Below are 14,007 nucleotides of genomic sequence, written 5' to 3' on the forward strand. Positions count from 1 at the left end.
TCACACGGTGACAAATTGTGTTCTGTTATACCTGTGTTTATTGTGGATGTATTATCTTTTGTATGTATGCGTGTTCACTGTTTTATATTTTCAGTTTCTGGACGGCACAATTGAGAGTGATGCCTCACTAGTGATCCCTCACTAGTGTCTAAATGATGAACAGGTGTTTGGAGTTTTCTGATTGGAGGGGCAGGACGCTAAATGGTCTATGGAGGATTATTAAGCTGGAGCCATGCCGAACAGAGGGGAGTTTGGGTGCATCGGTTTGGAAGCGAGCTCGGCGAAAGTTGTTTGTTCTGGTTCACGCGAGTGACAAACTACAATAGCACTGTGCTGAGAACTGGTTGCGCATCCTATGTCCATGACAAGGCGAAACGAAGTGGGAAATCGCAAAGAAGGAGAACCTGAGTTGCCGAGAGCTAAGTGACGCCGGTTTCTTGCGGCCCAGTGTGCTGGTTTGTAACATTAGAGGGGCTACGGCGTGGACTGTGAACATTCGCCTCATTTGCTGCAGAGTAGCCTACTCTTTAAGAAGATTGTGTCTATTTTATTCTACACGTGTGGCCCAGCGGAGGCATCTGAACTCTGTTTCTTTTGGATCCCATTTATTTTAAATGTTGTAAACGGATGTTTGCTAATTAGCATTAATATTTGGGTTGTTTTAGATATTTATCTTGCTCACCAGTTTGGGCAGAAGCCCTGGGGGAAACCTCAATACGAAGTTGACTGTTTGTCTAAGGGGTGGGGGGTCTGTGGAAATTAACGTGGATCTTGTGGTTGCCTGCTGGTATTGTGTTTTGACTGTGTTTGGAGTAGCAAGAATGACTGCTGTTATGCCATATGCTACTGTGTGCGAACATTTGTTAACCAGTATCTCGCTTGTTAATTGGACCTTTTTTTTTTATACAGGAGGAGTGCACTGTAGAATGTAGGTGCACTCTAGCCTTCAATCTGTTAAATTTTTTTGTGTGTAGGAATTTTGCGGTGTCACTAACTTCTCTTTGGTAGCATTTGTAGCAAGTGGGTGTTCATTCCCATCCCCGTATTTGGTGATTGCCGCCTACATTGATTTTGTGTGTGTGTGTGTGTGTGTGTGTGTGTGTGTGTGTGTGTGTGTGTGTGTGTGTGTGTGTGTGTGTGTGTGTGTGTGTGTGTGTGTGTGTGTGTGTGTGTGTGTAGAGCAGGCTGCCGTAAACGCTTTTTTCTCCCTTTGCTCTCTGCCAAATTTTACTGTTTAAAGATTTGTTTCTTTCTTGCCTTCGACATGTTCTACTCAGAGCATAGTTAAAACAGAACAGTCCGCCTGAATTTTATAGACTGTAGGTACTGCCCCCTGGGGAGGAATGTCGATATTTGTGGGGTGTTTTTTTTTTCTTTTTTTTTTTCTTTTAAACATTTGTAATAAACGGTGTGCTTGATTAATATTCCCATTCTCCTGTGTGGTGGATCTGTCTGGTGTTGGCTCCCCTCCAGTTGTCCAAACCTTCCTATTTGATAGTAGACATTAGGTGTCTGCGGGCAGGGGGTAGCTTGCCCGCTGTCACATCAGAGTGGGGCGACGGTTCACCTCCCAACAGGACAACGACCCTAAGCACACAGCCAAGACAATGCACGAGTGGATTCGGGACAGGGAAGTCTGTGAATGTCCTCAAGTCGCCCAGCCAGAGCCTGGACTTGAACCCGATCAAACATCTCTGAAGAGGCCTGAAAATAGCTGTGCAGCAGCGCTCCCCATCCAACCTGACAGAGCTTGAGCGATTCTGCAGAGAAGAATGGGAGAAATACCCCAAATACGGGTGTGCCAAGCTTGTAGCATCATACCCAAGAAGACTTGAGGCTGTAATCACTGTCAAAGGTGCCTCAACAAAGTACTGAGTACAGGGTCTGAATACTTATTTAATGTGATATTTCAGTACTTTTTTAAATTGCAAAAATTTCTAAACCTGTTTTCACTTTGTCATTATGGGGTACTATGTGTAGATTGGTGAGAATAAAAATGAATCTAATCCATTTTATAATAAGGCTGTAATGTAACAAAAGAAAAAGTGAAAGGGTCTGAATACTTTCTGAAGGCACTGTATGTGTATGCATGTCCGTTATAGCCTGCATTTATATATGAATTACTATTGCCACTTTACCACTTACTAATAACAAATATAGTACAAAAAGAAATTATGAAAAACACATTTTCAATGCACAAAAATGCCAAGTTACTCACATGTACAAAGCACCATCTATAAGTCACTCATTCAAACTGGAAAAATCTAGGCCTGCCGTTAAAGATATTGATATCAAAATTATGCCGTTACAAGAAAAAATATTGGCTTATCTCACACAAATGAAACAATTTGTATTCTAAAGTAATGCTACCCAATGTTTCCTAAATTGTTTCAAGTAACTTAGCATTTTTGTATATTGAAAACGTGTTTTTCATCAAATTGAAGTACACCACCACCACCAACATATCAAAATATTCTCAAAATATATTTTTATTATTCAGTATGTGTACTCCTTATTTACAGTATAAGAGTACTGGATAATAATAAAACAACTTTGAGACTATATTTAGATGCTCAGATATAATGGGATCAAGTCCTTCATTGCCCTCTGCTGTGGACTCGAAGCTGAAACTATCTGTGTACAATTAATGGAGTTCATTGACAGCAAATGGTAAAACCTACATTGTGTTAAGTTTAACCGCACGACTATGGCAGAACTTAAACTCATTTTCAGCAATCTTAATTGATCAAGAGATAAGCTTTGACAAAAACCAGCATACACAACGGGTGTCCCAGGGTTGAGAAATACTTTCCTAAATGACCATGCAGTTCAATCAGATGTGAAAAGCACACCAACAGATGCATCTCTTCATGTTGAGGTAATTGTGTAAATACATATGCTGAAGTGAAAAAAACTATGCCTGCATTTCCCCTAAATTCACCATCAAATAAAAGCTGACATTGTATGTCAAGCATCATTCTTAAATTGCTGACCCCTGTGAAATTGTGGTTCAAACAGAGTTGGTATGGTTTCTGTCATGGTTCACTGTGGCTTTTTGTGCAGAGCTCACCAAGAGATATACATGAAAGTCATTTTTTGTGAAGCATCATAGAGAAGATTTTTATATATCATTAAGCATTTAATAAAAAGCAAAGCTTGCTACTCCTGCAACGGGTCACATGGAAAACAGACAAAGAACAAAAATGTACACAATAAATAGTCGCTATATATTCTCATAGAGTTCCTCAGCTGTTAGCCGCTTCCCTCTCGCCTGTCGGCATTTCTTCTGGCGTGTGCAATGTTGTTTTGCCTGAGTTGGAACAACTACAGAAAAGAAAGAGAATCATTATGAAAGAAGTACAATAATTCTACATATGGCAAAATATCCTATTTGTACATTGAAGGGTCAAGATAAGCATGTTGGCCACTTTCTGAGGCCTCACCATGCTAGCTAATGATGATGGACATGGACATTTCTTTGAACATGCTTAAGAACAGAGTTCACATGTCTGATGTGAGGTTACTCTGTTAAGTTAACTGAAGATGTGAGAATGATGCTTAATGAATGTCGAAGTATGTGGAACTATACACCTTATGTATTAGGAGATGGACAAATTTGAACAAATCAGCATTTGGCTACAGAGAGAGACCCTTTGAACAGAACTTTTGAGTTCAATTTCAAATGATACAGGAATCATACAATGTCCATGCTACTCAGTGCATACATGGAATGCAGTGGAATTCTATGAGGAATTTACAGGTGGCTAGGGGGCGCAAACTGCCTCCTCACCTTCTGAACCAACAATCAACCCAGGAAGCTAGAATTACAACCTAGCTGGCAAGCTAGCTGTGTTAAAATCAGAATAATAAGGGAAAATATGGATTTCCTGAATGAAATAGGGTGGGTTAAGAGAGCTAAGGCTATGCATGTGCAAATATGTGTTGGAACTTGGCTCTACTGGGACAAAATGTTATCTGTGAGTTCAATCAACACTGTTAGAGTTGAATGAACACTGCACATTCTAATGCACAACTGTAAATTATATTCAAAACAGAGGCTAATTCTATAAACAGTCAAACTATAACAAGACTAGCTACTCTCTATGCAGTCATTCATGGACATCAAGCTAACACTGTTGCAAGTATGACATTGTAACTGTTGGCTTGCTTGCTCTAAAAAAATTCCAGCGGGATAATGCACCATGTCACAAAGCATGCAACATCTCAAGCTGGTTCCATGAACATAACAGTGACTTCAGCTTACTGGCCTGCACAGTCCCCAGATCCCAATTCAATAGGGCAGCTTTGGGATGGGGTGGAATGGCACATTTGCAGCATGAATGTGTTGTTGAAAAATCTGCAGGCCATGTCTGATGCTATTGGGTCATCATGGGCCAAAATCCTTAAGGAATGTTTCCAACACTTTGTTGAATCCATGCCGCAAAGAATTCAGGCTGTTCTGAAGGCAAAAATGTCTTATCAGATAGATATAACTAATAAAGTGCCACTGAGAGTATAACGTCAGGGCTCCCCATACTTATGAATGTAGTGAACACTTGAAGTTCCTGTAATCTCAGGGTACCAGCCTCAAACCCATGAGGTGAGTTCAGACTTTACCTTGACTCCTATGTGGCTGTTACAGTGACAGGGGGCAAATATTAATACACTGGATGTTCTCCAAATGTGATGTTTTCCACACTATGTGAATAGTAGTTGCATTCCCTCAGGGTTTTTAGCTCCAGAAAAGAACAGATGTTAGTCTGGCATAACTAGTCTTGTTAAATGGTAGCAGAAATCAGGAGTTCCTAATGATTGGTGTTATTAACAACACCACCAGATTGCATGTGCTTTTGGAAATTGACTTACACTGGAAAAGTAATAAACCTGCCTGGTAGAGGACACAAGTGCAACTTGTCCCCATTCAGTGAGCTAGATGATTTGGGAATCCACGGCCCACATAAAAAAGCTGCATATTGGGGAAAGAAGTCTCCAGATCTACCATCAGATGCCACATCCATGCCAATAGGCTATTTGGAAGTACCAATGACCAATCAACAAAAATAACCATCTGAAGTTTGCTAAATGACACTGCGGATGTTTGACTGAAAGCAGATGTTATGGTCACAAGTAAATTTAAGCTTATTTTGCCAAGCATGACAGCAGTGGGTTTAGTGTTTGAAGAAAGGTGCTTATATTGAAAGGAACATTATACCTATGGTGAAATAGTTGTGGATTTTGATAATATTGGAATTTTTTTGCATATACTGGTCCTGGGGTTCTAGTTAAAGTCAATGGAATCATAAACTCCAGAAAGTACCAATACATTTTGGCCAAATAAAAAGAGGCAGGAGGGAAACTTGACCATAAATGGATCTTTCAGCAAGAGAGTGATCCTAAGCAAGTCTTAAAACCACAAAATCCCTGACCACAATTGCTGCCATGGCAAAATATGAGTCTCCAGAGTTGAACCCAGTCAAAGGTATAAGCATTGGCAAGCAGTCTCCAAGTGCAGACCAGAGGATCTGAAGGGTGTTTGTGGATGAATTTAAAATACTGTCTTTTCTCTTGTGGAGAATTACAAAGAAGACTTCTTTCAAGGGTATTTCTTTATGTCTAGTGCTTTATGTTAGTTTGCGAGCTGCCCAACATATAGTTTGGGCATGCTGTCAAATATGTAACCACCCATGTACAATCAGTTCCCTTAGAGAAATATTTATTGTTGTTCTTTATCTCTTTGCAAAAGCTGTAAGCTTCTCTGTCTGTCTAGAAGGTATAAAACTTGGTATAAAAGGTATAAAAGCTGAGTAAACTGCCGATCTTCAGAGAACTACACAGAACCTCAGACTCTGTGTTTCTCTCCATGATATCATGTATTAAAGCTTCTCGACCTTGATTGAAGTCTCCGTGTGGAGCTGAGTTATTCCTCGACAGTGTTGAGTGATTCTCTATGGAGGAATTGTCATAGCTCCCCTCCTATATTTTCACCAATCTCAAAGACATTATAGAAGATGACTCCATAGATTTATCCTTGTGCAGGAAGGATGCACAATTATGTCATTCTGGTTCATCCATTCGAATGAGGATATTTTTCACATGTTTAAGAATTAAAATATAGTTCTGTACTTGTATTGATTATTCTGGAGTGTTGCTTGTCCATGTTTATCAAGGGTGAGAGGGCACTGCATATGTACGACAAATCAATTTGGTATCAAGTGCGATGGACATACATTAGTGCTGAAAATGTTTGACTCTGAAAAGCCATTTTGAAATAAGTTCCATTGAGTCTGGGTCCTTGTCCAATTCCTGTGCACTCGTGTCGTATTTTATCGATTCTGCCAAGCCCCCTCTACAGGAATTCTTAGTGATGTGACATGCTATTGCCAATCTCTGAACACTAGGTGGAAGCAATGCATAATTTTAAGGAACACAGTAGACAACTGACATACTGTAGGTTTCTACAAAGAATTACAATTATATGCCAGAGCACTTCAGATTTCCCCCATTTCACTAGTAATGTCAGAAACAAGTACTGAGTTGGCTGGAGTAAATTAATTTAAACCACTCTGTTGTTTGCAGTGGCTGCATAGTTCATTATTTTTAGCATCGACCTGGCCATAGTGTTTCTATAATAACATTTGAATGATTATTCGTATATTTGTACTGTAAACAGCAAGGCTTCAAATGGTTATTCTTATTACATACTGTATATAGTATATGGTGCAGTATTGGTGGAATGCGGTCTCTTTAGTTTTTATTTATTTGTTTGTTGACACAAGTCATCTCCTGATTTGTGAAGGTCAAAAACCGTTTGTCTTGTTTTTGACAGTCTTTTGGTTAATGGTTTCATTTCAAATCATATGTGCTGAAGTCCTGAGCCAAAACAACAAAAATTGTGTCACTGCCAAAATATTATGGACTGAACGGTAGTTCCCAAAGATTGAGATGAACATAAAAGTACCATGTTAATGCAAATTTTATTTGATTGTATTTTATAAAATAAAGTCATTATTAGGGGTGTGAATAATTGGAATACATTAGTATATTAAATAAGATTAGTATATTAAATTCAAGATTACAAATACTTACTTTACAAAAGTACAGTTTGCATTTCTGACAGCAATAGTGCTTCAGTGTGTGATTCATGTGATTTTTTACTTTCTTGCATTTTCATTTTTGTGAACAGATTTCAACTGTGGAAATGTTTTTGAATTTACTGTATTAGAAAACAATAGGTAATTTACTGACAGCTGTGATTGTATCAGAATAAGCGCTGTATTGTAGTTCTAACCATAGTATTTCTAAAAAATAAATTTAAACTGTATTTGCAATGCCAATAATAAAACAATAACAATTATTACATACAGACCACATTTATTAAAATAGGGTTAAGACTGTGGTATATCCGTGTATCTGTGCCAAACAAGAAATTATTTTGGTGTAAATAAATGGAGCTACTTAGCTCCAGGGGATACATCATAATCTGTTTTAACCCAATTTTAATAACTATGAAACAGACAGTACAGCAGAGGTCCTCAATCTTTTCCAGAAAGGGCCGGTGTGCGTGCAGGCTTTTGTTCCAACCAAGCAGTAACACACCTGATTCCACTAATCAACCACAAGAATCTCTGCTAAGGATTTTGATTAGTGGAATCAGGTGTGTAACCGCTTGGTTGGAATGAAAGCCTGCATCCACACTGGCCCTTTCTGGATAAGATTGAGGACCCCTGCAGTACAGGAATAAAATTACAAGTAATTCTTATCCATAAGATTCTGCTCAGGCAAACAACTGAAAGAATGTTTTATTGCAAATCTATTAGAATGAAAATGATGACAAGGTTACTCTACTTACCATGTTGAGTCTGAGACTGCTTTTTGAGTTCTTGGCTGTTAATGTACAAATGAAAGCTGACACAGAGACAGATACACACACACACGGACACACATGCCATACACCACATATTCCCATGCCACCGACCCACACACACACACACACACACACACAATTAGAATATTACATCTCCAAATCACTAAATGACCAGTACAAGAAAAAGGTTTTCATTCATATTTCATAAAGTATTACTCTTGCGGTACGATTACAGTCATTTAAATGTCCAAAAGTAGTACAATAATGCCTTCACCCCATAGCACCTCTCACTCTTGAATATTAAATGAAAACTATCAAATGAAAATATAAAGATGTCACTTGGAACTGAAAAAGCAAAGCAATCAATCTAACTGTAAATGTGAGGCACTGGCATGATGTTGAATTATTTGTAAAACCTGAATGTGCAAACCTTCTCTTTCTCTTGAAATTTCCATTTCCACTTCTGTTGGGGTTTTCATCACCTTTGAAAAAGTAGGCTGTGAAGAATGACTTTAAGTGAACATGTACAAAATGGTAAAACTGGTAATGGTAAAACACCCTAATAACACAGCATATGTCAAATAAAATACTAACATAAATTGTACATAACACCAGTATGCAAGAGAAACTCAAAAAGCATTTGGATGATTATATACCAAGCATTTAATATAAGCAAATTTGTATTGACTTGGTTGGACATTCTGAGCATGCCCCATTTACATTTTATGCTTTTATTTTCAAAGCATTTACTGAATCATTCATTAAAGCTTTTAAATTAATTTCACACTCTGATTAGACATACATGTTAAATGATACATGTTGATTTATTCACCATGCTCAGTAAATGACCAATGGGCTTTTTAAATTCTTACAAAGTTGATTTTTCATTCAGTCTCAGTCCGAACATAACTTAAGAGCAGTAGTTGCTAAACATTGTTGCAAGTCTTTTGCAAGGCACAATCTGATGTTGGTTGACTGGAAGTACTCCTGATGTGTTCATTTTTATACAGTGGATTTGTTCCAAGGAGACGTGAGAATTGTAAAAGCCCTATTCGCCCAATGGAACCGATGATTGTAAATAGCATATCAGAGCAGAAACTGTCAACTGTGCTATATTTATTTAACACGTCTTTTAACAGGATGCAAAATAGATACATTTGTTCCCACTCTTGTTTACTTTTTCTCAGTTCTGAATAGTCAACCAGGTTATCAAAATTCTCTTCATAACAGTATATAATTGGTTTCATACCAGTGACTGAATCCATTAGTATTAATCAGCATAATAATTATTATACAATCTGTTCTTGTATTTGAATTTGAAGATGTAGAATCAGAGGTAACAGTCCTTACTGACTGAGTCAGATAACTCTGTTAAATGAAAAAGGTTTCTATATAACCTCATGACATTCTGTTAACTTTAAAAATCTGAAAACACTGAAAGTTTGAAACCACATTGCACGGTAATTGTACAAAAAATGTTTACGCTCTGAAAGTCTTCTGTGCACAGTGACTTGTTATAAAATAAGCAGTAGGAAGCAAACCAAGGGATCACTAACCTCGTTTTACTTTAAGCTTCTTCCGAGCTTCAGCAATGTCCTCCCTGCTCACTTGAAACAGCTTCCTATATTAAATAAAGCAGCCACATGTGTTTAGAATTGCAACATTTTATTCTGCTATGAAACACTCAGCTCATGTGATAAAAAGTTCTCACTAAGAAGCCCTAGTCGTTTTAACACAACATACAGTAACGTAATGAAGAGAACAGGCCATTCAGCCCAAAAATATCCATCCAACTAAGCACACATTTTGCACCACTGTGTATTACCCTTATTGAACACACTGTACAAGAAACTACATTAATTCTGACCTGGCATTCCTCTTTGACTCTTACTGCACACCTAGCAGTTTTAAGGTCTTAACACACACATAAAACTCAAGATATCTGCACACCATAGTCACTCACCTATACACTATTGTCGTAGCAAGATACACAAATGCGTTTAAGCAGGCACATCCTAAGCCTAAGGCACATCCGCGTCAACCAAGATAGCAAGCAATCCATCCAGAGCCACACTACTGGCAGAAATCAGTCTCCTTCTTCTATGTAAAACTGTTAGCACAGTGGAAAGGTTAAAACACAATTTTGGAGTCAGGTATCATTAAATGAATCCCGATCCAGTAGCACCGGGTAAGACTACATGTGCTCCTTCGCCACTCAGATACCTCCACTGTTTGCTGAATCTGAGCGGTTTCTTCCAGTATTGTATAAGATAACTTCCTTTGATTTATACTCAATACTTTTGTATATATATCCCAGCATCCTGTCTGTCTTTTTTTACTGCTACAGTACAGTGCCTAAACCAGAAAAGTTCTGATCAACTGTTACTCCCAAGTCTTTTCAGATTGAGCACATTCTGATTTTGTTCCTTCGATAAAGTAGTCCTGTCTTATGTTTTTATTTCCCACATGTAAAAGTACATTACATTTAGCTATATTTCATTTTATTTGCCAGGTTTCCACCCAGTGCTGGATTCTGTATAAATCTTCTTGATTTGAGTACTTTAGTAGATTCCAAACCGTTAGCTTAAGCTCCCAATCAAAGTCCCTAAGGTAATTTATATAAATAAAACAGCAGTGGTCCCAGCACAGATCCTTGTGGGACTCCACTTCCCACAGTACCCTAATCAGATAAGATCCCTCAAACTACTACTCTTTGTGTTCTGCCCTCTAGCCAGTTTCGAACCCATGCTGAAATACCTCCTGTAATTCCTACTTCATTTTGTCTCATGTGGTACCTTATCAAATTCTTTTTGGAAAATGTAACTATATAATATCATAAGCCTTGCTACAATCAAAACACTTTGTAGCTTCCTCAAAGAACGGGAAAAGATTTCTCAGGCATGACCTCCCCTTGTCGTTATTTTCAAGAAATAATAGACCTAGCTGACATTGTTTTCTGGAACAAAACATAAGCGGATTAAACTGTATCGTTGATTTACTGTCTCTGTCTACTGAACATAGATTTCATCATTGCTATGTAAGTAGGCTATTATTCTCAAAATACTTTGGTTATATACGTTATTTTTGAAATTGAGTGTCTTTAAATAGGTTAGTGGTATTATATAATGTGGATATTTCACACTGTAATGTAAGCATTAGTTAGTAGTATAATAGCTTTTGTGAAGCATGCAACAGTGATGACCTGAGAGCTGGAACATTGCCAAAACGTGGTGGACGTTGAAAATTGTTTTCATGTGGTCCCATCCCCATACAAGAAAACATACCGGAGAGTTTTAGTGTTGTCTTTGTTAACATAACGTTTGTTTACGCCAAACCGGAATTTGTGCACATATTCCGGGCAAGGCAGCATCGGACTTTTGAATATTGTGGATATTTTTTTAAATTTTATTTTATGTTATCGCTAAAAGACGAGATGCGAGTTGCATCCTAGGATGGGCCTAGGCAAGAAGTGGGTGGGCCTAGGCCCAGCCAGGCCCGCCCGTAGGTACGCCCCTGTATAAGAGGTATCTCCTGAATCATCTAATTGTAACATTTTATAAATATTGGATATGTGCTTTCTTTCCATCAAATTATTTTCTATCATGTTAATAAAGTACCGTTCCATGCCTGTTGGAGGTCACTTAATTGCTTCCCACTCTCTGTGAGTCATTGCATAATGCCTTATTTGAAAGTATCTAAACAGGTCTTTCGAAGGCAACCCAAAACATTGCTGTAGCTGAGCAAAAGATTTCAAATGATTATTCCATTAATTGCCCATTAATTGATTAATGGTAACCAGGCCAGAGTCCACCCACCTTTTAAAGCCACCATCACACAAAGATGGACGAAAATATGTATTATCTGCTATTGGCATGGCCCTTGATGTTGAACTTGGTCCTCCCCCACTTTCCCTTACATTTTCCCACACATTCAGTGTATTTTGTATCCGAATGTTTCCAATCTTCATTTTTTTCCAATGTGCTTTACCCAAGAATATTATTAATCGGAGAGGGGTCTCTGGAATTTAATTTTGTTCAATCTGTACCCATCCTGTATCCAAGTCATTTTTAATCCAGTGCATCAATATCCATAGTTGGGCTGCCCAATAGTAGTTTTTAAGATTTGGCAGGCCAAGACAACCCTTGTGTTTTGGTAAAAGGAGTGTTTTGAGCCTAACTCTGGGTCTTTTCTTCTGCCAGATATATTTCGATAAGAGTTTATCTAACATCTTGAAGGTAGTAGCAGGTACTGGTATGGGCAAAGAGTGAAAAAGAAAAAGAAATCTGGGTAGCACATTCATTCGAATTGATCCTATTCTTCCCAATAAAGGGAGAGGTAATATTTCCCATCTAACCATGTCTGATCTGATTTGTAAAATCAGCTTCTCGTAATTTGCTTGATATAACTGATTCATCCTGGGAGTCAGAATAATTCCTAAATACCTAAATCCCTCTTTAGCCCAATGGAAGGGTGCTATACTGTTCAAATGAGGTGGCCAAATTCCCACTATCATCATAGCTTCTGATTTAGTCTCATTTATCTTATAGCCCGACAACTCTCCATAATTTCTTAAACCATTCTTTATGATTGGAATTGAGTCAAAGGGGTTTGTGATGTAACATAAGATGTCATCTGCGAATAACAAAATCTTGTGTGTAATACCCTTTTGGTCATCTATTCCCTGTACCTGAGGGTTTGATCTAATCATCTCCGTTAGCAGCTCTATGTTAATTGCAAATAGTGATGGAGACAAAACGTCCCTTTGACGTGTCCCTCTCTGTATCCAAAAGAACTGAGAGCAGTGGCCATTGACTCTGACTCTAGATTTAGGATTTTTATATATAATTTTTATCCAATCAATAAATATGTTGTTAAATCCCATACATTTCAATGTTAGTTCCAGATACAGCCAATCAGCTGTGTCAAATGCTTTCTCGGCATCTAGGCTGAGAAGCATTGACGGTTCCTTTCTGGATCCAGCCACTGATTGCAGATTTAAAGTTCTTCTAATGTTGTTTGTACCCTGGCGTCCAGGAATAAATCCTGTCTGATCTGGATGAATGAGAGTTGCAATATATTTCTGTATTCTTTTATTAAGTATAGACGTCAATATTTTAAAGTCGTTACAGAGGAGACTTATAGGCCTATAGGCACTGCATCGCATGGGGTCTCTACCACCTTCAATTATTGATAAGTGAGTTTCTTGAATAAATGCTATGGAACATTGCATTTTCTTTAATTGTCCATTCCACATTTTCTTAATTGGATTATTAAGACCCTTTATATTATAACTAATACAGTTTAAGCTTGTCATATTGTCACTGTTGATATATTGGTCCTAGTTTGTGTAAGTCTTATATAAAACATAGATCTATCTTCCATAATATATGAGCTTGGAACATTTGTCAAGGAATATAAAACACATAACAAAACAAACCTGAACAGTTCCCTATTCACTTGTAAGGGCGAACATAGAGCTTCCAACTCTCCAGCAGGCTGTCTAACATAAATTACCATTGCAACCTGTTCCCGGTGTTTTATGGGCAGAGAGGTGTAGCTGTCACTCTCAGGGAGCACAGTTAACCACGAAAGTATCATCACCTTTTGGGAAAGCCTTTGCCTTAAAACACAGGCTATGTGTGATCCACCTATGGCCTAGACTCTGATCACAAAACCCACTGCATATACAATCAAATAGATTCAAAATATTTCAATTTACCAACAACTCAATATGTTACTCAAAACAGCGCATAATCAGCAGCGTAACAATTATTTCTCATGTTCAACATGCTGTAAACATTAAGTGAGTCTGTACCTAACTGGTTTACTCATCTTCATCATTCATGAGTGCACTCAAATCCATGCCGGATAGTGACATCATGGTTTTTTTCTTTCGCTGGTCACGCCCGCTTCCTTGTATTCGCCATCTATCTCTTGTCAGTTCTCTCTGTAGTCTCTCTCTCTCTTCGATTTGGACATTAATTCCCAGTTCTTTTAGTGTGGGAATTGCATCCACCAGGGTTTCAAACACTATCTCTCCTGAATCCGTAGTCATCCTGAGTTGTGCTGGGTAGGGACACTTGGCACGTATCCCCTTTCCCCCAACCTGACGTACCTATCCCCTCTTCTTTTGCAGGTCTGGG

General features: G+C 38.2%; 1 protein-coding gene and 1 long non-coding RNA gene across 6 annotated transcripts in view; one reads left to right on the forward strand and one right to left on the reverse strand.

The window, feature by feature from the left end:
- On the forward strand, window positions 1-1,420 carry LOC135259593 (uncharacterized). The gene is made up of 2 exons (XR_010331336.1): window positions 1-1,117; window positions 1,180-1,420. It is a non-coding gene; the product is annotated as an uncharacterized LOC135259593 (long non-coding RNA).
- A 1,051-nt stretch (window positions 1,421-2,471) lies between these two features.
- Window positions 2,472-14,007, reverse strand: part of LOC135259597 (uncharacterized) — a 28,558-nt gene continuing 17,022 nt past the window's right edge. For 2 of the 5 annotated variants that reach the window (XM_064344135.1, XM_064344140.1), the window contains 4 exons: window positions 9,421-9,485; window positions 8,295-8,361; window positions 7,850-7,905; window positions 2,472-3,324 (listed from right to left, as the gene is read on the reverse strand). In XM_064344135.1, the coding sequence (XP_064200205.1) occupies window positions 3,224-3,324; window positions 7,850-7,905; window positions 8,295-8,361; window positions 9,421-9,485 (289 nt within the window). In that variant the 3' untranslated portion in view covers window positions 2,472-3,223. The remainder of the gene's footprint in view (window positions 3,325-7,849; window positions 7,906-8,294; window positions 8,362-9,420; window positions 9,486-14,007) is intronic. The other 3 variants (XM_064344138.1, XM_064344136.1, XM_064344137.1) reach the window with 3 other exon arrangements.

The sequence above is a fragment of the Anguilla rostrata genome, chromosome 7, assembly GCF_018555375.3.
Source record: "Anguilla rostrata isolate EN2019 chromosome 7, ASM1855537v3, whole genome shotgun sequence".
NCBI classification, from domain to species: Eukaryota; Metazoa; Chordata; class Actinopteri; order Anguilliformes; family Anguillidae; genus Anguilla; species Anguilla rostrata.